General features: G+C 46.7%; 1 protein-coding gene across 3 annotated transcripts in view; it reads right to left on the reverse strand.

Annotated features, from left to right (window-relative positions):
• The window catches only part of OFD1 (OFD1 centriole and centriolar satellite protein), a 1,295,367-nt gene that overhangs the window by 742,285 nt on the left and 530,332 nt on the right, over nucleotides 1–22,750 (reverse strand). For all 3 annotated transcript variants that reach the window (XM_069640569.1, XM_069640570.1, XM_069640572.1), the window contains 2 exons: nucleotides 17,400–17,491; nucleotides 16,819–17,008 (listed from right to left, as the gene is read on the reverse strand). In XM_069640569.1, the coding sequence (XP_069496670.1) occupies nucleotides 16,819–17,008; nucleotides 17,400–17,491 (282 nt within the window). The remainder of the gene's footprint in view (nucleotides 1–16,818; nucleotides 17,009–17,399; nucleotides 17,492–22,750) is intronic.

The following is a 22,750-nucleotide window of genomic DNA, read 5'->3' on the forward strand; positions in this document are numbered from 1 at the left end:
CGTGAAAGTTGAATTAAGAACTGTTCCCCCTCGCAACTAGAACTGTACCCCGCACCTCCTCAGAGAAAGTTGAATTAGAATTGTACCCTCTTGCAATTAGAAGTGTATCCAACAGCATTTTAGAAATACACCCAATTGCATTTAGAAGCTGCACCCAATAGCCTATCTGAAAGCTGATTGTAAAACCGTTCCCACCTGCATTTAGAAGTGTACCCAATAGCATTTTAGAAGCATACCCAGTTACACCTGAAAGTTGCACCCAATAGCCTCTCTGTGAAAGTTGAATTCAGAACTGTTCCCAGCAGCGTTTAGAAGTGTACGAGGGTGTGAACTAGATGATGATAATGACTGAACGAATGTGTGGAGCGGACGAATATGAGGAACGGACGAATATGTACAACTGACGATGCTTAATATGCTTTGGAATGAAGGAAACACTTGAAAACATACATCATTACCACACCCCACGCTTACTCTCCCTCTTACACCACCACTCATCTAGAACACAGAGATACTATGACACCATTCGGTATAACTGTTCTCATATCCACATCTCCCTCTTACTCCACATCACTCTAAGTAATCATTGCTGGATTCACACCCCCCAGCCAGGTGTTCTCCTCAGGCCTAACGCAGCCACACTCGTTCTGGGTAAAACCGACCAGAGCAAACACATACTCCTGACCTCTCAACCACCACACCTACAACTAAGAAGCAGCTACCACTCGATTTCCGCACCAGCTGCACACATACCTAGTGCGCACACGCACTTTTGGACTCCCTCTACTCTCTATACTGACCTGAACTTCGGTTCCCGAGGGCGTTCAACCTACCAGCGCCTTCAGACCATACCAATGGTATATAAGGCGCTATATAAATGCAAAATAACAATAACAATAACATAGAGTATACACAATAGGTACAGAGATACAGTAGCACAAGCAAACACTGACCAGAGCTTTGGTGTAAAAGTATATAATTATTTATTTAAAGACACACTTGTAAATTACACTAGCACAAAGAGGTAAGTACATTCAGCACACAGTCACTATTATATATATACAACCCTAGTTACTTATTAGACAAGTCTGAATGAGAAACACCACTTATTTTCAGACAGAGGTGGGCGCTTAGCATAAAATGGCACTCTAATAAGTTATTAAAAATGGAGGGAAAAAGGCAGAGTTATGGAAGCACACACATTTCAATACTTTTAAAGAACCACAGTAAGGCAGGATAGGCAGAATTCTATTGGAGAGCAAGGAAGTCAATTGCAAGGCCCACTCCTGGAGAGAGCAAGCAGAAGGGGTCCAGGTTCACACAGTGGGGTTATGACCAAAGAGCCTTGTAGATAGTTTGCACACAAAAATTAAAGTCAGGAAAGTTAGCTAGGTTGTCCCAAGCCAGCCCAGGTTAGAAAGTCGAGGCTTTACGGTCACCCCGAACGATCTGTCGCAAGGGAAGCCAGGCGGGACCCAGTACCTTAAGTGGGAAGGAAGCTCCAGCGAGGGCAGTTGTTCCTGGCAGTGGGTGCAAGTCGGTGCTTCGTCCAGAGGAAGAGGAGGTCTCGCCGTGGAGGAAAGATGAAGGTCGTTGTACTGCCAGGGAAGAAACAAGGTACTACCCCCTTCTCTTCGCGGTAGTGGTAAGCCGTGGTATTCCGGTTGCCGGGGTGCTTGGCACGGGCAAGGCAGCCACGAGATGCTCCAGGAAGGTGAAAAGAAGGCAAAACTGGTTATCCCCACCAGTCAAAGGAAGAAGACTCTCCGGACTGGAGATCTCCTCTGTCGTCGGGAAAAAGTGGTGAGACGGTTCAGCAGGGCTCCACCGGTAGTGTCGTCGTTGCAGGTCGGCTCAGCTTCTCCCTCCTCAGATTCTTAGGTCCTGTGGCGACTTCTGAAGTTCCAGTCCCCAAAGCCCTGCTTTTATGCAGCAAACCCCCATTCATTCAGCTTAGCTGTCAATCAAACATGCTAAGTGGTGAGTCGGCTGGCTCACCACTTGGGCCAATCACACAAGAGTGCGACTTGAGTTACCAAGGTAACTCAGTCCAGGGTGCCTAAACCCCCTCCCACATTCCCTGTGGTACCCAGACAGAGTGGCACCACTTTTGGAGGCTTCTGTGGAGAAGCCCGCCAAAAAGTGGAACAAAGGGCTCGACTTGGGTTGGAGTCACAGAAGAGAACATAAACGCCATTTTAGAATCGAGTTCTGGCAAAAAATACCAACCGGTGAATTAATATTAAATAAATAAACCGGCGGTATGTTCGAGGCTATAGGAATTAAATAATTAAAGTTGGTAGCCTCGAACAATGGGAAAATCCCATAGAGAAATATTCGCGGTCAAATATAAAAAGTAGTATCCACTGCCACCAGCCAAAACTCGATCAGGGGGGACGGAGACGTGCCCCCTCGAACAATAGACCCCGGGGCAATCGAATTGCCCCGACCAGTACGTCCACAATATGATGGTTTGTACTGGTTTCTGTTCATAATTTGGGACTAGTAAAGCCAATGGTGACTTTACATGCCCTGGGAGACAGTAGTCAGTCCCAGGGTATGGAGTCTATGTTGGGGGGTCGCTACGACACCCCCTGGGTTACTGCACGGAGGGTGCTGTCTAACCCACATCAAAAACACATGAAGCCCTACGGAGTAAAAGACCCCATAGCCCATAAAACACATGGAAAGACAAAGGAACACCTCAAATCATGTCTAAGAGTGGGAGTAAAAGAGTCTCACTGTTAGCAGGAGAAAAAAATAAACCCCAAAAATCCAACAAAGCTGCTGGGGGACTCACTAGGTTTGGGAAATTAGCCTTTACAGAAAATTCTCCCTAACACTGGCGATCTATGGCGCCACTTGTTTCCAGGTCTAGACGATGACGAGTGGTGGGAACCACTACGCGATCGGGATCATTTGTTCTTACGGTGAGGAGAAACAGTTCTCGACACGTCCGAAGTTTTTTGTTTTTTCAACAGAGTCAAAGGGGGTTTATGGATCCTACCTGCCACAAGCTTCCCTCTGCACTCTCTCAGGGCTTTCAACGTCATGGACAGGCAGTCCTCCCACTCTGACGACGGATGAGTGGATCCCAGACACCATGGGCATATCCTATGGGGGTCCGTAACGGACATCTTCACACCAGAGTCATGGCATTTCTTGAAAGCCAACTTGGGAGTGGACGACGCTGATAATGAAGCCATTCTCTCGAATTCACCCGAAGATTTTCGATTTACTTGAAGCTTTACTCAAAGATTTTCCTCATGACCGAAGTACACTGTATACAAGCGTAAGCACAGAAAAATGGAACTGAAGCCAACGTGTGCTGCGCGTGCTACATATACCTTCGGTGACGGAGGCCTCCGATGGACATGGAGCTGACAGGCATCGATGCACAATGCCCCCTGCTGAAAAATATTTTTTTTCTGAAGCAGCAAAGCTGGATATTGGAAATATCAAAAGATAAGGAATACGTGGGAGGACACAATGCATTCGAAGACTGTTACTGAACGTGTTGCCTAAACAGGAACCTTGTGAATCAAGGCAAGACACAAAGGAGCTATATTAGTAAAAGAGACTATTTGCCATCCTACTTAAGAATACAGGGGAAGGGGCCCACCCTCTTGATCTAAGGGCTTCCACCTTGGAGAACATTTTTGTTGGAACTATTCTTTCTTCGGTTGAGAAAGCATTTTGCCAGTTTAAAGGTGAACATATTTCCTTACTCATTTTTGTTTTGTTTGTAGTGTGAGGGTAAGGATAGGATGTTTTGTCACAAGGACAGCTTTTCAGTTATTGACCTACTGACGCAGACAGACTCCTTAGTTTTGGTTTATAGGTAGGGAAACTCCTATTTAGCATAGGGTTAGAGAGGAATTTTTCCAACCCATTTTCATTTAATAAATATCTTTGACAAACACATGACAACACTTCTGACCCCTCACATATGGGACAGGAAAAAAAATAGCCAGCATTGTGCAGTACAGGCATGGGGTGATCGACACAAGTACTGATTTCAAACAAGCAGGCACAGGTACAAGGGACAAAGTCTGGGGCCATCTCAACTCACACTCCCCACCTCTGGGGCAGGAAAGGCTCTGGTGAACAACCCGGTAGGCCTCTTACCCCATGCTGAGACTTGTCCCCATTTCCATACCGACAGGGTTTAGGTCCCTTACCCTGTCACCGATTATCTCTTTCCATTTGATCAGATGTTTGTGTACTCTTCCCCCAACCAGGGAGCTGTGGATGTTTAGTCTCATATTAGTTTGAAAATGTAGGATTTTGGAGGGGGGGGGGAGGAGGAAAGAAGCCTCTTGGCGAGGTACGTGGTTGCTTATTATGGGCGAGGCTAGGGGACCTGTATGCCGATGACGTCGGTCATGAAACTCTCTGAAGAAAACTGTATGGTTTGCCAGAAAGGTTCGCCTCTGCAGACTTAAGGTACCTGGCTTGGCTGTAGCCTTAGTGAGAGACACCGAAGATTTTGCCGTATGGGCGATTACCTTTTTCTTGTTTAGCTCCTCATCCATATCTCTACTGAAGAGCTCGTCCCTATTGAAGGGTAAATTCAATATCCTCTTTTGAATGTCAAGCTGAAACTTGGTGGCCATAAGGTGAGCTTGTCTGCGGACAGCAGCGCCCATAGCCATGCTCTAAGCATCAGTGTCCAGATGGTGGAAGGACACCTCCATCATGTATTGGGCCACTTGACGTGACTCAAACCAGAGCAGAAACCCGGCCAATACTCAACCAGAAGCAGGATATTGTTGTCTCCCAGCTCCTTCCCGAATTTCATGTTGGTGGCTGTCATTACTGCCTCAGCATTAGCTTGTCTGAAATTGAGGGAGGAATTCAGGAAGAAATTCTTTACGCAGAGTCCAAGTGGTTGTCTCATACCAAGGAGCCTTGAAAAGAAGAGGAGGAAGAAAACTGCACTTTTAGCGGCCACTACTATGGTGGAATGGGCTGGGGGCTACCCCATCAATGTTTATAACCTGGAAGTGACCGGTAACTAAGGTCCACCTTCTTAGCCACTTGCAGAACTGAAGCTTGATTCTGTCAAAGTTTGACTGCCTCCTCTACCACATTAGGTTTCAGTTGAGATACACAACATGTCTGCTGAGATGCGCAACATGCCTGCTGATTTCAACAAGAGGACTGCTGACAAAACTTTGTGGTGCACCTGGGGACTCTCAGACACAGGGATCCTGAAATACTCCATGAAAAAGACTTGTATCAGAAACTTCTCTACCCTAGGCCACCATCTGCACTAGGGTTCTGTATCTGTACCCATACAGTCCTCCTCCCACGTTTCATCTGCACTTATCAGATATACCTTTCTGACGAACTTTCACCTGCCACTTGCTGGCTGCACTACAATGGTTTAAAGCCCTTATTGATTATTCTATTTAATATTTATTTGTTTTTCTCTCCTCTGCTTCGCACTTTTCCCCCATTTTCCTTTCCCATGCACTTTCGCTTTCTTAAATGTCACTGGGCCTAGTAAGATCTCTGTTTTTTCTCTCCCTTGTTCCCCTCCCCTTTTGCCTGGTCGCGCTCTGAAACACTTGTGTACGAGCGCGATATAAATAAAATATCATTTCATTTCAACATATGTGGAAGCATCTGCAGCAATCAGATAATTCCCTGGCAGCACAGCGGGCAATAGAGGCAATGAAAGTGGAGGATCCTTCGGTAACAGAGGCTGTGCAAAGGAATTAGATGGAGCAGGACTGCAGGAGGCAGCAGTGGTGGCCATGGGGGAAATTATGACAGTTTTGGTGGTAGCTGTGCTGTGGGCGCAAGGACAGTGCCAGTCCAGAACCCCTAGTGGATGTTACTTGAGGATCAACAGTTGAACCCGCACTAGGCTCAGGTTGAGGTGTAACTGGCAACAGCAACTCCCACATAAGACCTTTGAAATAGTGCCTGTTAAGTTAAAGGTCAGGAAATCCTATAATTGCTCAAAAAGGTGATCCTCCTTCGAAGAATGGTCATGAGGAGTACCTCCTGAGGGACTGGAAGCGCATCTAGGCAACAGAGTATTGAGAGGCAATGTGATCAGAGGGGCAGACTAGCCCCTAACACTGCAGGACCAGTCAAACTGAGAAAAATGTGGAAGCCCCTTAGACCCCAGAGTTAAAACCTTGGCAGAGTCACCGGCCCCTGTTGCGTCACACGCCACTGGAGAAGCATCTCCCAGTGACTGGTCTGGGTCAGAGCAAGAGATCATAACCCCTGAGAAATGTGTCCCATTGTTACCTGAAATGGAGGCGCAGGAATGGGAACCTTGGAAGAAGAGGGTGCCCTGAAGGTGATCGGCATGCCGAGCTGGTCACTACCAGAGACCCTCTGAAGAAGACCCAGAATGTGATAAGGAGCTCGGTAAACTCCTGGAACAAGGCTACACACCCTTGTTGGCAGGGCCCCCGGTACAAGCCTTTACAGAGACGGAAGTCCGCTCGAACTGGGGTCTGGTGACAGGCTATGGATGGGCTTTCTGTGTCCTCACTAGTAGCAGCCTCTACTGAGGCGTTGGGGTGGACCCCATATCACGTCCAGAACAAGCCCTCACAACCAGGTCGAATCCCGGGAAGGAATCACTTGGCTCGGGTGTCGTTGTGAAGTGAGGTTTACTTACCTACTTGCAAGCCACACATTCTTTGAGATTTTCCAGTGGAACCACCTTGAACATCTCTTGCCACCCAGTCAGTTGATGTTTCAAGGACTTATGTAGACGTGTGCCAGAGTGTACAGGAGTTCCAGCCGTGATGGGTCCTTAAAACACTCTAAACAAGAATGTGATGGTCCGCTGCAGAGAAGAACCCCCCCCCCCGACTCCTTGAGCACACAAAAAGCACTGCTTTACCCAGCATGCACAGAAAAGAGTAGAGGTCAGGGGGGGGCGGGAGGAGAGAGAAAACAAAGCCAAAGATACTGCATGGAAGAGGTGAAACAAAATAAAGATGTGTCAGGTATCCAACCCATCCAATGCAGAGAACGGGACTGAGGGAAGGAGCATGAGGGGCGGTGGAATGGGTGTGGTCTCATTCCGTGCGTGCAGCTCACCATCTCATGCAAATTCGTAAATCGAAATACCACGTGATTGCTGTGTTTGGGCTCCGATCAGGTCCCCACTTGGCAAGACCTCCATAAGTATGGCAGAAAGGGGAGAGGATGTAGGAGTACTGATCCAATGTATGTGATGAACTACATATGGGCTGCTATGCTATTAGGATTTAGACTGATGTTAATCAGTGATCGGGATGATAACAATACATTTGTGGATACATTGTTTTTTATTTTTAAACAATTTTATTGATTTTAACAAACAAACACAGCAACCAAAACAGGACCAAGCAGTGAATATCAATCATGCATTCAAATGTCATATACCGTAACATGTTCTATCCCACTGTGTCCTGTTACCCTCCCAATCCCGAGCTTAGTCCCCATCACTGTCTTTGGTCATCTCCTCTTGGGGTGCCTTCCTCCCCTCTCCCTCCGAGGACTCCTCTTCATCGAGGTTGGCTAGGGTCGCCCCAGTTAAAGCAGCTACCAAGTGCCTCCAGGCCCTCAATGTCTCAGCTTCATTTTCTCCTCCTCTATTGGCTGCTACACTCCACACCACAGCAGTTTCTGCGTCCACCCATTTCTGAAGGTCGTTCCACCACACTTCCACCCTTGATCTATTAGTTGCTTTCCAGCCCATGGCAATTCTACGCTTGGCCAGTATATAGGCCAAGTCCTTGAGTTTACTGACATGTGCCAGTTTACGCGGTCTAGGGAATCCCCCCACCATGCATGCCCACAGAGATTCTATCTCCAGCTTAATCCCTTTCTCAGACAAGTGACGGGCCACTTCGCCCCAGAATTTCTTTATTTCGGGCCACGCCGAGAACATGTGTATTATTCCTGCGTCCACCTCCCCACATTTGGGACATATTTGTATCCCAGCATTCTTGAACTTTGCTATCCTCTGGGGGGTCAAATACACCCTGTGAGTAATATATAACTGGATTTGTTGCAACCTCGCATTCCTAGACACTTTTTTATGGTATCTCTGAACTCTCCTCCACAATCCGTCACTCAGATTCTCCTGCTTCCTCTTCCCAGTCCTGTCTCAACTGGAGCACCTCCTTCCCCACGCTTGACATCAGCAGTTCATAAATTCGGGAAACTTCGTGGCCACCATTTGATATAGCATAGAATGTTGCTATGGCCATGTCGGGTGGACTCTCAGTACTATTTCTGACCACGTATCTTAATACATTGTCCGCTGTGTAGACCAGTATCTGCCATTAGTGTGTCAAACCCCACTGCCTTCCCGTCTTGCCAAACGTCTCCCAACGTAGCTATTCCTATCGGTTACCAATGCTTCCGGATTGTCTTCCTCAATTGCTTGTCTGCTCCTTTCAATGCCATTAGCGGCATTTGTGGGGAATGTGGGGTCGGGCTCCCCATGACCCGACAAGCTCTTTGCCAAATCTTCCATCCCAAGTCTAACATTCTTGTCCTCTTGTCTTGCTGCGGCTTCGGCACCTATATCCACTCTTAAGAAAAACGGAAGACACTCAACCCTCAACAATCTGGACTCTGATGTTGAGTCTTCCGATAACCATCTAACTACATATTGTAGCTGGCTGGCCAGATAGTAAATCTCAAAGTTGGGCAATTTGACGCCCCCTTGGTCATACGTGTTTTGCAACTTCCATAATGCTATCCCGTTTCTAGCGTTTTGGCATACAAACCCTCTACATATACTTTCGAGCCTGACCAAGAATCGCTTCGGTATCATGTACGGAATGTTCGCAAAGAAATGCTGCAACCTAGGCAGCACCACCATCTTCAACAATGCCACTCTTCCCATCATGGTCATGAGGAGCTTGGCCCAGAACCTCATGATGTTTTCAATGTTAGTCACTGCCTTCTCAGTATTATGTTTGTATTCGGCCTCAACCGTATGGTGTACATCGATCACTAGGTACCTGAAGGTCTTGGTTTCCCTTTGTATTTGCAGTACCGGCAGTTCCTCCAGTGGTATCCCCTTATATCTGCCGTAGGGGAATATACATGATTTTTTAGGGTTTACTGTTATGCCTGATAGCACCGCGTATCTCCCTATCACTTACAGAATATACTGTAGATTCTCTTCAGGGTATCTTAGATACAGCAGCATATCATCAGCATACATGGATATCAAGTGTTGCCCACCCTTCATGCTGATCCCCACCTCTCCATCTTGTTGCCTCAGGTAGATCGCCAGAGGTTCTAATGCTAAGATAAACAGCATTGGGGACCACAGGCATCCTTGTCTGGTACTCCTACTAAGATGCCATCGACCTGAGACCATCGCTCCCGTCCTAACACGGCCCAGGGGCTCACTGTATAGCAGCTGTGCCCATCTCAAGTACGTGGGCCCCACCCCATACTCCTTTAACGCCGTGAACAACCAAGGCCACTTGACAGAGTCGATGGCCTTTACTGCATCCAATGAGATTATAGCAACCTCCTGCGGGTCCTCTTCCGTTTGTTCTATGACGTGGTGTAGCCTTCAAATATTATCAGATATACTTCTTGCGGTACATACCCAGTCTGGTCGGGATGTATAAGTTTGTTAATAACCGGTCTTAGTCTATTTGCCAATACTGCCGTGAGTATCTTGCTATCCAGATTAAGCATGGATAGCGGTCGATATGACCCACAGTCCATGCTTGGTTTTTCAGGCTTAAGAAGTGGGATGATGATTGCTTCCCTTAGGGACTCTGGCAGTATCCCTTTGTCTAAAGCTTCATTTAGCATTGCTAATAGTGGGGGGGGGACTACCTCCGCCCTGTACGTTTTATAGAACTCGCTAGGGAGTCCATCTGCCCCTGGGGCCTTACTAGTAGGTAAAAGCTTAATCACTGCTTCTAGTTCTTCCCCTTTAATTGGGACCTCCAGGGCCTCTCTCTCTGCCGTCCCCAACTTGGGAAGGCCAATATCCGCCAGCGTTTCAACCACCTTCTCCCCTTCACCCTCCTCGACATCCCTGTACAGTTGCTGGTAAAAGTCCAAAAAGCCTCTGTTAACCCCTTGTTGGGTATCCAGTAATTGTCCATCAGCTTATCACCCCCCGCGTCTTGTCTTTTCACATATTTTCTATTACTCAAGTTACATAATCTCCTCCAATGCTCCCCACAATCCTGTTGTAACTGTCTTATCATTCCAGCCTCCTCAAGGGAATGCTCACCCTTTCGCATAATCGCCTCTATTTTCTTTTCCGCTTTCTGCAGCTCGTGTGTTATTCCTCCTTGCAGACCTTTGGATTTGGATATTGCTGCTCCCCTCACCACCATACTGTGGCAGCCGAGTCTACACTTTTCGTGTTATGTTCGAAATATTCCACTATTTCCCTTCTTATATCCTCCCTAAATATTGTATCTTTCAGAGCTTCGCGAAATATTCCACTATTTCCCTTCTTATATCCTCCCTAAATATTGTATCTTTCAGAGCTTCGGCCCTAAGTTTCCATGTAGGGATCCGTGCCCTGGGTGGCGAGTATTGCCATGTTACCACCAAAGGCGAGTGGTCAGAGGACCCTTGCTTTGTATTCCAACCGCACCTGTTCCCCCGTCAACTCCGGTGCAGCAAATATATAGTCTAGCCTCGTATACAAGTTATGTGGGGCAGAATAGTGGGAGTAGTGCCTGTCCTGCGGGTGGTGCATCCGCCACAGGTCCACCAGGTTAAAGTCTATCAATAGGGTCTTACAATAGGGTCTTTAGGGCTTTAGCTGCCGGGGCGGGCTTATCCATCTTCATGTCTGAACCTTGGGGTCCAATGTACAATTAAAATCTCCTCCCCATATAACTCCCCCCCGGAACCCCCCAAGGTCGGACTGATTTTATTGTATAAGGTCCTGAAGTAGCCCGTGGCATCCCGGTTCGGGGTATACATGTTGACTATGCTCAGCTCCCTATTTTCCACCAATCCTCTTATTAGTACCATCCTTCCATCTGGCTCTATGGTAGACTGCAACAGTTTAAAGGGGACATGCGGTGCAATGCACGTAATTACCCCTCTGGCGTACGCTGAATATGTCGCCCCTTTACGGTGGTCCCTTTCCACTTCCTCCCCACCAGTTCTTGCTTCTCTTTTGATAGGTGGGTCTCCTGCAATAAGGCAATGTCAACTCTGCTTTTCAAGTACATCATGACCTTATTCCTTTTTAAATAACTATTGAGCCCTCTCACATTCCATGTCATTATCTTAAGATCCCACATCCTATCCATATCCTGTTCCACCCTTCACCCCCCTCGTCCTACGCAGTAATGTATAGGTGTAAGCTCACTCTCTAACTTGTAACACCCCTCCAAACTCCCCAACACCCACTCCACCCCCACACCCCACCCATCCCCAACTGTAAACTCCCACCCCCCCTCCCTTTCCCACCCAACCCTAACTGTCGCCCAGCTCCATCCCTGGATCTCAGGCTCTCCTGCATCTAGCCCTTTCTCAGTAATACCGCTACTCGGCGCACTGCAAGGGGATACAGATCTAGCAGTATACCAACTAAACTAGCTGTTTATGAGGGAGTGATGCTGCGTTTCTCGGTGCTGTTGCTTCTACCCTTTTAAAACACACATTTTACTGCTCTGTCATCCTCCCTCATCTCTCTGTCTTATTCCCCTGGGCCCCTTCATACACTGTTATATTCAAGTCCCAAAGTCAACTTCTCCCCCCTCTGCCCATCCCAAACTCCACACGTTCACTTATCTGTGCTGCTCTCCGTCTTGTCGTCCGCTCCTGCTGGGCAGTTCTGTGCATCCAACCATTCCGCTGCGTTCTCCGGAGTCTCAAAAAACAGTGCTTTGCCTTCATGGAACACCTTCAATTTCGCTGGGTACATCAGCATGCATTTGTGGCCCGCTTTGCGCAGCCTCCTCTTGACCGCTGTGTAGTTCCGCCTCTGTACCAGGAAAGTGTAGTCTGGGTATGCCGTAATAGACGATGACGCTCTATGTATTGTTCCTCCTTTCCTAAAGTGCTCCAGGATCTTCCCTCAGTCTTTATAGTTCAATATTTTGGCAATGATCGGTCTTGGGGGTGCTCCAGGTGGTGGCCTCTGCATCAGTGCGCTGTGCCCTCTCTACTGCAAACCCTTGGGTGAGCGCACCGCCTCCAATTTCCTGCAGCAGCATTGTTTCAATGTAATTGGTAGAGTCTGGTCCCTCCCCCCCTTCCGGGAGCTCCACAATCCGTATGTTTCTTCGTGCGCACCCTTCTGCTTCTTCCACCCGATCCTCTAGATTGCGCACTTGCTGCTTCAGTGTGTTTATTTCCGTGGCGTTCGGTGTGCAATTGGCTGTGTTGGCCTTCACCTCCCCCTCCAGTCTACTTGTGCGTTCTGCAAGTGACATTATGTCCTATTGCAGCAAATTGACGTCCACCTGCATCGCGTCTATCTTAAATGGATACATTGTTATGTGGAGTATCACACACCTTTTGCAAATGTATTCAAACTGTATCATACAAGAAAATACTAGAAAAAAAATACAAAAATGTGCTCCCTGCGGTAATATCTGTAAAGCACATGACTTTATGGAATATGCATTGCTGGAGAATCAGATACATCAATTCAAAGCTTGTGGTTCACCTAAAGTGAATGATCAGGGAAGGACATGCAGGAACAATTCTTAATTCGATTCAGATAGCCTTCGAAAAAGCTGGTTTAAAGAGGCTACTAAGGCAAAGGGGAGTGAACGTGCAGTAGAAACTATACTAGAATCATACCTTTGAGCCACTTCTGTACTATTGACCCATTTGTCTTGAATATAGACATGCAGCTCTCATTTCCAATGTCATTCATGCCCACTCTCCCGGCTCTAGAAAGTCACCTTGGTAGCATTTTATTTTTATTTATTTGCATTTTTAAAGCGCACAGCTGCCCTACGGCATTGTGGCGCTGTTACGAGAGGGTTTGCTTGGCATGGTGAAAATCACGACAAAACAGAAATGGAGACAAGTTTACAGGCATGGCTACAGTTCCGTGGTTACATGGGAACAGTGAGCATGGTACAGTTGTAATATTCAGATATTGTTGCGTGCAGTAGTATTATAGGAGAGATTCACTTGAATAAGGTGGTTTTCAGAGCTTTTCTGAAAGCTATGAGGGATGTTTCAGCTCTTAGTTTAGGCGGTAAGGAGTTCCAGGCTTTTGGCGCTAGGACTTCAAAACTCGAGCCGCCAGCTTTAACTCTGGTGAAGTTGGGGATTGCAAGTTGGTTGGCGTACAGGTCCCTTTTGGGTCTGAGTGACTGGACTGGTTGTATCCGTTCGGTAAGGTAGCTAGGGGCACAATGGGATATGCATCTGTGGGTAATGGTGAGAGTCTTGAACTGGATGCGCTCTTTAACTGGGAGCCAGTGGGCGTTTTGTCTTGCTAGGGAGATGTGTTCCCTCCTTGGAATATTGAGGGCTGCTCTCAGGGCGTTGTTCTGTGCGATCTGAAGTCTGTTCATGTTTTTGGCAGAGGTGCCTAGTAGGAGGACGTTGTAGTAGTCCAGTTTAGCGCCTATGGTGGCCCTGGCGATGTTGAGGCGGTTTGTAGTGGACATGTAAAGCTTTACTGCGTTGATTATTTTGGTTGTTAGGGCTGCTGAGGAGGAGATGTAACTGACATGTCTGTCCATGGACAGGGTAGAATCTAGGTATACTCCCAGAGTTTTTACAGCAGGGGAGACAGAGATTACCGAGTTCTCAATTGGGAAAGTGTTGTATTTGCTGTCTAGTTTGCTGAGGGTTTCTTTAGGTCCCACCAGTAAGATCTCGGTCTTGTCTCCATTGAGACATAGGCCATTGGCTGCCATCCATGCCTGGATGATGGCATAAGTGTTTTGTTGGGCTTTTAGGTCTTGCTTGTAGTCACCAGTTAGTGGTAGAAGCATTTGAGTATCGTCGGCATAATTGGTGAACGTTATGCCGAATTCTTCTAGGTCATTGAATAGCGGGAGTGTGATTAAGTTGTATAGTGTGGGGGAGGTGCAGGCCCCTTGTGGAACACCACAATTGATGGGGGAGGGGGTGGCTGACGCTTGGTCTGAGTAGACCCTCATTGCTCTGCCCTCCAGGAAGGATGAGATCCATGTTGTAGCTTCATCCGAGAAGTGAGCTGTATTGGTGAGGTGTGTCTTTAAGGTTTTATGGTCGACTAGGTCGAACGCAGCCGACAGGTCAAGGAGTAGGAGGATGGCACATTTGCCTTTGTCCATATTTTTTAGGAGTTGGTTCTTTAGGTCAAGTAGTGCTGACTCTGACATGGTGTGGGGGCGAAAACCGGACTGTCTCTTGCCTAGGATGGTGTGAGATTCAAGGTAGGCTTGTATCTGTAGATAGGCAGCCTTATCCAGGATTTTCAGCAGGAATGGCACTGTTGTAATGGGTCTGAAGTTGTTGGGTGAGTCTGGGTCTAGAGTGGGCTTTTTTTAGTAGTGGGCGAACCCAGGCTTCCTTGAGGGAGGAGGGTACTGAGCCAGTAGCGAATGAGGCGTTAATAAAGGTGGCGATAAACTGGGCAAGGGGCTCAGCGCAGTCTTTGATTATGTTTGCTGGACAAATGTCCCCCTTGCAGAGAGAAGGTTTTATGTGTTCCATGATGCGTAGGACCTCAGGAGCGGTTACCTTTCTGAAGGTAAATGGCGGTGGAGGATTGTTGTTGTGTTGGGTAGGGTGTTTAGGGCTGGGGGCAATCCGCGTTTTGTGAGGAGACTTGGGTAGACTGTCAAGGTTGGCTTTGATTTTCTTTTGGAGTAGGTCTATTTTGTCAAGCATAGCCTTCTGGATGTCATTGCACCATTTCTCGTCTTTGACTGTTTGGTATTTGGATGCGGGCGGTATAACTAGTTCGTTGAAGATAGCGAATAGTTCTTTTGAATGTGATTGGGCATTGTCGATTCTAGTGTTGTATGTGTCAGCTTTAGCTTTGGCTATGGCGTTTTTGTATTGTTTAGCAATAGTTAGGTATGAGTCGCGTAGTGGGGCGGAGGGACAGGATTGCCATTTTTTGAGTGCTTATCTTTTGAGTGTTTTTAGGTCACGCAGGTCTTGGTTGAACCATGAGTTGGCGTGGAAGAGTTTTCTCGCTTTTTTTGTTTCTAGTGGGGCAATTGTGTCGATCTTTTTAATGGTGGTGTCGTAAAGTTCGACTAGTTCTTCAGGGTTATTGGAGGTGGGTGATGCTAGTGCTGAGACTTCTAGGAGTGGACATATTCTGTCTTTGGTGAGTAATTTTTTTGATCTGGCTAGGGCCGCTGGCATGAGAAGGTTTTGACTAGTAGGAGACTTTGTTGGGATGTAGAAGTGGATGAGATGGTGGTTAGTCCAAGGTTGTGACGTGTTTGAGCTGATGTCTACCCTGCAGTTGTGGTCGACTAGCCAGTCTAGTATGCGGCCTTTAGTGTGAGTGGCAGAGTCAATTCTCTGGATGAATTGTAGGTCTAGAAGGGCTTTAGCAAAGGTTTTACTGTGTTTGTCTTTTGTGTCATTAAATCCGAGGTTCATGTCTCCTAGGAGTATGGCTTTAGTGTTGGGTTTGAGGTTGTTACCCAAGAGGTGTAAAATGTCGGCTTGGAAGTTCAGGAGTGGGCCAGGTGGCCGATACACAAGGTGCATTGTCATGGTGTCATTGGGGGATAAGGAGATTTTTACTGATAGGGCATCGAAGTTCTCGGATGTGATGGGTTTAATTTGTCTAGCCTTCAGTGTTTCTTTGACTATTAGGGCCACACCTCCGCCTTTGTGTGTTGGTCTATCTTGACGGAGGATGATGTACCCAGGGGGGGAGGGACTGGTATATGGCCAGTCCAGAAGCTTCATGCAGCCAAGTTTCTGTAATGGCAAGAGCGTCTAGCTCGAGGTCAGAGATTAGGTCATGTATTTCTGTGGCGTGTGCTTGTAGGGATCTTGCGTTAATGAAAGCCAGTTGGATTTGGGAGGGTTCATGTGTGCTTGGTTTGGTGGAGTCGGTGTGGTGTTTGGTGGTGTTGGTATGGAGTTTAGTGGCGTGGTGTTGGGGTATAGGACTGAGAGTGGTAGTGGAGGGTGTGGGGAGTGACTGTGGTGTGAGTTTGTGAGTATAGGTGTGAGCTGTGGAGGTGCAGGCTCCTAGTCTGGCGTTTATGTGCATTGGTAGCATGTGGGATGTGCTTCCGGCAGTGGATTTAGGGTTGGGGAATGTGTTAGTGGGTGGGGATTGGAAGTTAAGGCGCTCTTGTGTGAGTAAGGCTGGTAGGAACGGAGTTGGGCGAATGGAGTCAGAACATGGAGGCCTGTTGGGGTGGACGGGGTCCATGTTATGTATGGTGGGCGTTGCCTGGGATATGGGTGAGGGGTATGGTTGCAAACAAATAGGCAAATTCGACTTTAGTGCTGGACAGGCGTAGGGTCAGGGGGTCTGGCAGGCGGGGCGGCCGATGCGGCAAGAACAGGCAGAGAACAGGCGACTGCCTTGTTCTCATGGGCCTTTTTCGAAGTGGGCCGGCTGTGCCTGCCGGCAGCCTATTCGGCTGAAGAGGGTGCAGGCAGCCAATAGGGAGGTGGGTGGGTGGGTGGGTGCTGAGGTGGGCCTGGCTATGCTGGGGAGACCTCGCAAAACCCTCTGGCGGCCATCTTTGAATGGACGCATATGAAAACGAGTACCATCTAATGAAGGCAAACACATACCAACCTGTGTATATCTTTTTGCCAAGAGACCCATCTTCATAAATGGAATGTTCAGAGTAGTGCCAGGAAGGTTGGAATATATTTAGAAAAGACTGAAAATATGTCACTTACTGTCTCGCAAGCGCTGATTTTCAACCTTAATTTCCTCCAACTGTTCATTGAGGCGTTTCATCTGGATTTGGAGATTCAGCTTCTCTTCCTTCAATTGGACATAATCTCTTGTACCCTGCAGTTGTTCACTCAATGCCTCATTTTGCCTGGTTACCAAGGATACTTGGGCCTTCACAGAATTTAGCTCCATCTTTAGCAGAAAGAATGGAATTTAAGTATTCATACTTGTATTTAACTAGCTAGTTGAATACACGTAACTACATTAATGCTTTTATTTATTAAAGGATTTTGTACACCCAGAAGCAAACCCAAGGCTATCTGAGCAGTTTATAGCAATTACAAACCAATTATTACATAAAGGAACAATAGATTATATGCCAGTAACTAAAGTTCAATTGATCGAGGAATATAACTCTTGGAATATCAGTAGGGAACGTTGAGAAGATAATGGCAATCTATGAAACATCCATTGCGGGACGCATACGGATTACATGCTGAAACATGTATAACATTTTAACATCAAACACTATTTGACACAATATCAAACATCCTGAATCTACAATGACTACTACGCCCATTACCTCAATGTCCTTTGCACGCGATACTGCATAGTCAAATTCCTCCTTCTTTGAATGAACAAAAATGGACTCCTCACGAAGACGCATGGCTTCCTCTGAAAAAACAGAAGCCAAAGTCCAAATAAAAGCCAGGGACACGTGCCCAAACGAAAATACACCGTTAGCACACATTCCAACATTTCATTAGCAGTGCTGGCCCCCGGTGCAATTTTGTTTCTCTATATAACAAAATGGTCTGCTTGGGAAACACTGGGAATTGCTAAAGAATATTGGTTGTTGTGAGCGAAACAGTGGAATCTGCTTTCACTAGAAAACAAGCATTTGCAATGCCAACAGGTTGGGCTTTTGTGTGTGTAGGCATGGGAAAGGCATTAGACAGTCACTGCCATTGTGGTATCAACTGGGCATTGATTGTACGAGGTGCAAAATGGTGCAAATACCTCGCCATCTACTAGCAGTGCCTGGGAAATGCCTAATACTTATACACAAGCAAAAACTGCTGGCTTTGCCAACGCTTGTTTTTAGCAGGACTTCAGTGAAGAACACGCATAGTGCTTATAAATCGAGTGGCTGAAGACAGACATGGCTAAGACATTTTTATTACACATCAGTAGCGGGTTTTCAACTCCAAGTAAGTCATTAACTCTCGGAAGACATCTTTAAAAAACACTGGCAGGCACTTCCAGTGCAATGTTTGATGGTAAGGCATGAATAAAGTGAACTCAAAGAGTTCCCAGGAGGAGGTGTTTTGGATGGGAAGGGGCAGGAACTGGGTGGGAATGGCCATAGGGATTAGCATGGCCATGGGCAGACGATGGGTGGGCGGGCAAATAACCAAACAGCACCTACAAGAGGTGTGTCCCTCCTCATATGCTATTTCGCCCTATATTTATTTTATTTTTCCATTTCTATAGCGCACACAAACCCTCGGGCATGAGGGCGCATAAACCAGTTACATGCAGACTAGCTCATCAATTCATATTTAGACAGAGGTACATATGAGTACAATATAAGCATCAAGTACAATAACGACAGTGGTCATTCATGGGTTACCGAGATGTGAAGAGTTGCAGCGCCAAGAATTTAGGAGACTGTTTAATGTGTACTCTAATGCACTAGTTTCGGCTTGCGACACCCAATAGCCCAAACTAAAAAGTGGAACTAGCACAAACTCTTCAGAGTAGCTGCTTCGAAAATATGTGTTAATAAAAAGGTACCTAGAGATGACTGAAGGGGACTTGACAAGGATATTCAAGGCATACAACTTCGAGCTAATTGTTTGGAAAGAGGTTTGTGAGAACAGTCGCCACCCCCAATTCCAAACCATTTGTGGGAGTAAGAAAAAGACAATTCGCTGTAAATGTCATCATGCAACTTTACTGAAAGCAGCGCAAGTTAATGGCTGGGAAGAAAATGGAACACATTTGCCTAACGGTAGGTGAGGTACAAATGAACGGTCAGTGATCACCTACTTAAAACAGAATCACAAATACCAAACACAGCTATTGGATATTCAGCAACAGCCGACAGGTAACATTTACATGCAAGCGTACAATGCAGATTTGGCATAAAACGAACAGAGTGCTCAAAAAGATGACAAAAACCTTTAAATATCTACTTAGTAATATTATCGCATTGAATTTATTTCGTTCAACTTGTTTTATCATCTGCTATAGATATTTTACTCTGAGAGAGTCCAATTGTTAAAATTTGTTTTAAAATGTGTTAATCTTTTCTTGTATTTATTTACTCATCTAATAAAAACGATTAAACAAAAATAAAAATAAAAACTTTAAATAAATGATGGCCATGCAAACTACCATTATTGCTAAATCATAAACGTTTGGCAAAGACAATCGTGCAAAGACTTACATCCCTCATCATCCCATCTCTCTGAATTGGTCTGGGCAGACCAACTCAACTAAAGCCAAGGCGGCTTTTCAACATCTCACAGTTAGAGGTTTCAAGAAGGCCAAACCTGTCCCATGCACACTGGCTGTCCACTACTTTTTCTCAACTTCTCAATGGTACCATGACAGAGTGGCCTGGCTTCCTTCTTAGGCGGGGAGCAGCCTAGTGCTAAGGTGCAGTTAATCTCAAACAAACCCGGCAAAATCTAGAAAGAATGTGATGAAAATATAAAGTCATGTAACAAGTTGCTCAAATGTATCAAAGTGACGTTAAATCACAGAAAGCTAATACAAATATAGTAAGCACTTCAACTCCAGCACCACATGAAAGAAAAAAAAAAGGCCCACAGAGTTTTACAGGAAAGTCATTTTATCTGGTATTGGTGGGGACTTTTAAGTTCAGGAAAGTTTGTCTGTAAGACAAGCTTCTACATGCAGGTATCACGAGTGAAAGTTATGGCAACCATCCAGATTGGGAGAACTGGGGGGCCGCCTATCCCACCATAAGATAAGCAGGCCCAGGTTCAACGACTAGATTCCTGTTGAGGCATGGCTGCAGAGTGGAGCCAGAAGCACATTAAAGAATCTGGTCGCAGCCAAGGTACACAAGAACGATTGCACACAGAGACCCTCAAAAACAGAACCAGTGACCAGATGTGGGTTAGAAGACCAGGAAAGGAACCAGAGGCTAATGATTTCTGAAGAGAAGGCCCAAGAAGAGCGAATGCAGAGGTTAATGTCAATGTTAAAGGATATTTGTACCGCGCACTATCACCAGCGGAGTGGTCCCCTTGGCGCTCTGGCGGCTCTGAAAAAAGGAAGGGGGAGGGGGGCTGGGTTAGTGGGAATAAGCTGGAAAAGTGCAAAAGAGCAGTGATGTGCTGTTGGCCGCCTCAGCCCGGTGGGTCCGTTGGCTGGGCTTGGGGTGTTTTACGGTCAGTAATCGCTGTGTGCTGTTGTGCAAGTCTATGTGTGTTTTGTTTTGTTGTTGCAGTGTAGTGAGGTTTGTGCGGATTGTTGTGTTGTAGGCTTGTGGTTGTGTTTGGTTAGAGTTTGAGAGGTGTATGCAGAGGGGTGAAATTGTTAGTGGGTTGGTTAATTGGCATTGCTGTCCAGAAGTGAGGTGCTGAATTTCTGTATTCTCTCCAGGTGGGGTGCGGGAGCATCTCTGCGTCTCTGTCCTGATCTGGGCCGTCCAATAATCACAGTCCCTTTCACACATGGCATCCACATTTACATTCATAACCTTACCCAAGTTTGGCCTCGGCCACCTACGTGACACCTGTCTGTATGTGCGACAGGCAGGCGTATGTGCGTCTCTTCAAATCTGCCCCAGAGAGCACTCCCAATCCAGTCGGTGCGCGGCATTGACTAGCCAGGGCTACTCCATCCATATGTGACGGGTGGTTGGCATTCATCATCGTATTCAGTTGTTTTTGCAGGCTGTCGCTCCCAGCCCCTTCGAAACGTGGCACATGCCAACGTTCACAATTACGTCCAGGGGCAGCACCTTCCTTCATTCACAACTCCATACGGTCAATGCCCATGCCAATGTACACAGCTTGGTTCAAGTGTGGCAGGTGCTAACATTCACAATACTCTATACAAGTATGATACCTGGTAGCAATTATGGAGCGGGTGAGGTTGTTAGCTGGAGTTGGCTAGGGATGCTGATTTCTGTCCTCATGGGTGTCGCTTGTGTCCTATTTGACTTTGCATCGTCTCTCTGGTTGTAGTAAGAGTTTCTCTGGTCGGTTCTGGGTGTTGTCAGTGGTCTCATAGGATGTCGGATTGGCTCAAGCCAAGCAGTGGTTCTGGGAGTCCCAGATTGTGCCAGAACTACATGATGTAGCACAATGGCGGACCTCTTCAAGATGACCCAGGACTCGGAAGCAGTAGTGAGAGAAGGCTCCAGGTAGACCCTAACAAGAAGCTCTGCACAGCTACAGTGAGGAAAAAGACTTAGCAGAGAAGTGTGAGGCTCAGTGTCCCATGACGGAAGAGAGGATTTGGAGGAACAGCATCGAGCCACTCCGTTCCAGTCAAGCCGCAGGGGGCTCTCACCTTAGGTCCAGCAATATGAGGATAGGAAGGCTTCAGGCAGCCAACAGAGGCTGCAGACCTGGAAGCTCCAGCACAGGAGAATGGCAGGAAGACAAGGAGGCGGGTTGTTGTCAAGATTCCCTTGAACGTTGTCAGACGCACTGCAGGAGGACCAGGCATACGGCCAGTGTGGCAGAAAAAGGGTTATAAGAGACCCATCGCCAGATACTTACAGGTTAGTTCAGCAACACATCACTGTCATAGCCCAGGGCTCCATAGTTAACATAATTACACACACAAGGGCGTGCTTAGTGATCACCAATGCACAATCATGGGCCACTCAAGATTTTGCCAATATTAGCCAGCCAACCTCCACACACTTGGGCACACCCAGACAGATGTGGATTGAGGTGTCTGAGAACCTCATCTGGCTCAACCCATGTACCATTCACACAGAGGCCGCTTTGGTAGGCTCTCTCTAGAACTGGAAAAGGCAGGACAGACATTTTGGCCACTGCTTATGGCCAAGGTGTAAGATTTTTAAAATGCATTGGTAGCACACATCTGCCATACGTGGGCATTTGGTTACCAACGCAGTAAAAAGACTCAGAATGGTGTGGCCAAAATCAAAACAGTTGCTGCCACCAAGCTACTCCTTTCTGGGTGAGAAAACCCATCCATGGGCAACGTAGGAATCACACTGAGCACCACTGTCATGAGCTACTAAGAGAAGAAAAAGGGGATGCAGTTGCAGGGGAAATCAGTACAAGTGCTGTGACTGCAAAACAGTCTACAAATCAAAACAGTCATCAAAAGAGTTTGAGGAACTCAAACAGCCAGCAAAAGGAATTCCAAACATGAAATTCTGAGCCAACAATTCCTTATTTTATGATCCACTGGATAGCCAAATCGTCCTGGTATTGGCAAAACTTGGTACACAATTTAGGAGACTGTACATAAGAGGGTGAAGCATGTTCTGGACCAAGAGTTGATGTTACAATTCTCTAGAGTCAAATTAACCTATAGGGTTCAAGCAGACGCACATCAAATAGGTCACAGAACCGGATTTAAATGTGTTCACAATTAACTAAGGTCCACTGGCGACAATGACAGATGACGGGTATTCATTTATTGCACTAGAATACCTCTTGACAATTCACTTACAATCCAGGTTCCCTTTCAGCCCAGGGTATCGGGAATGTGCAGGGCTCACACTAGTAGTTATGCAGTTAGGCCTCTAGACCTTTTCTAGTTAAATCTAGGCACATAGGCTCCCACAGTATTTTAGGTTTTCACTTTTATCTTGAGATTTCTTTCCCCTTCATTGATTAGAATCACTCATACAATATGGTGCCAACTATTCGAGGCACACAAACAGACACAATGAAACTATCCCACTGC

Source organism: Ambystoma mexicanum, chromosome 7q, assembly GCF_040938575.1.
Source record: "Ambystoma mexicanum isolate Mex_15411 chromosome 7q, UKY_AmexF1_1, whole genome shotgun sequence".
In the NCBI taxonomy this organism is placed as follows: domain Eukaryota; kingdom Metazoa; phylum Chordata; class Amphibia; order Caudata; family Ambystomatidae; genus Ambystoma; species Ambystoma mexicanum.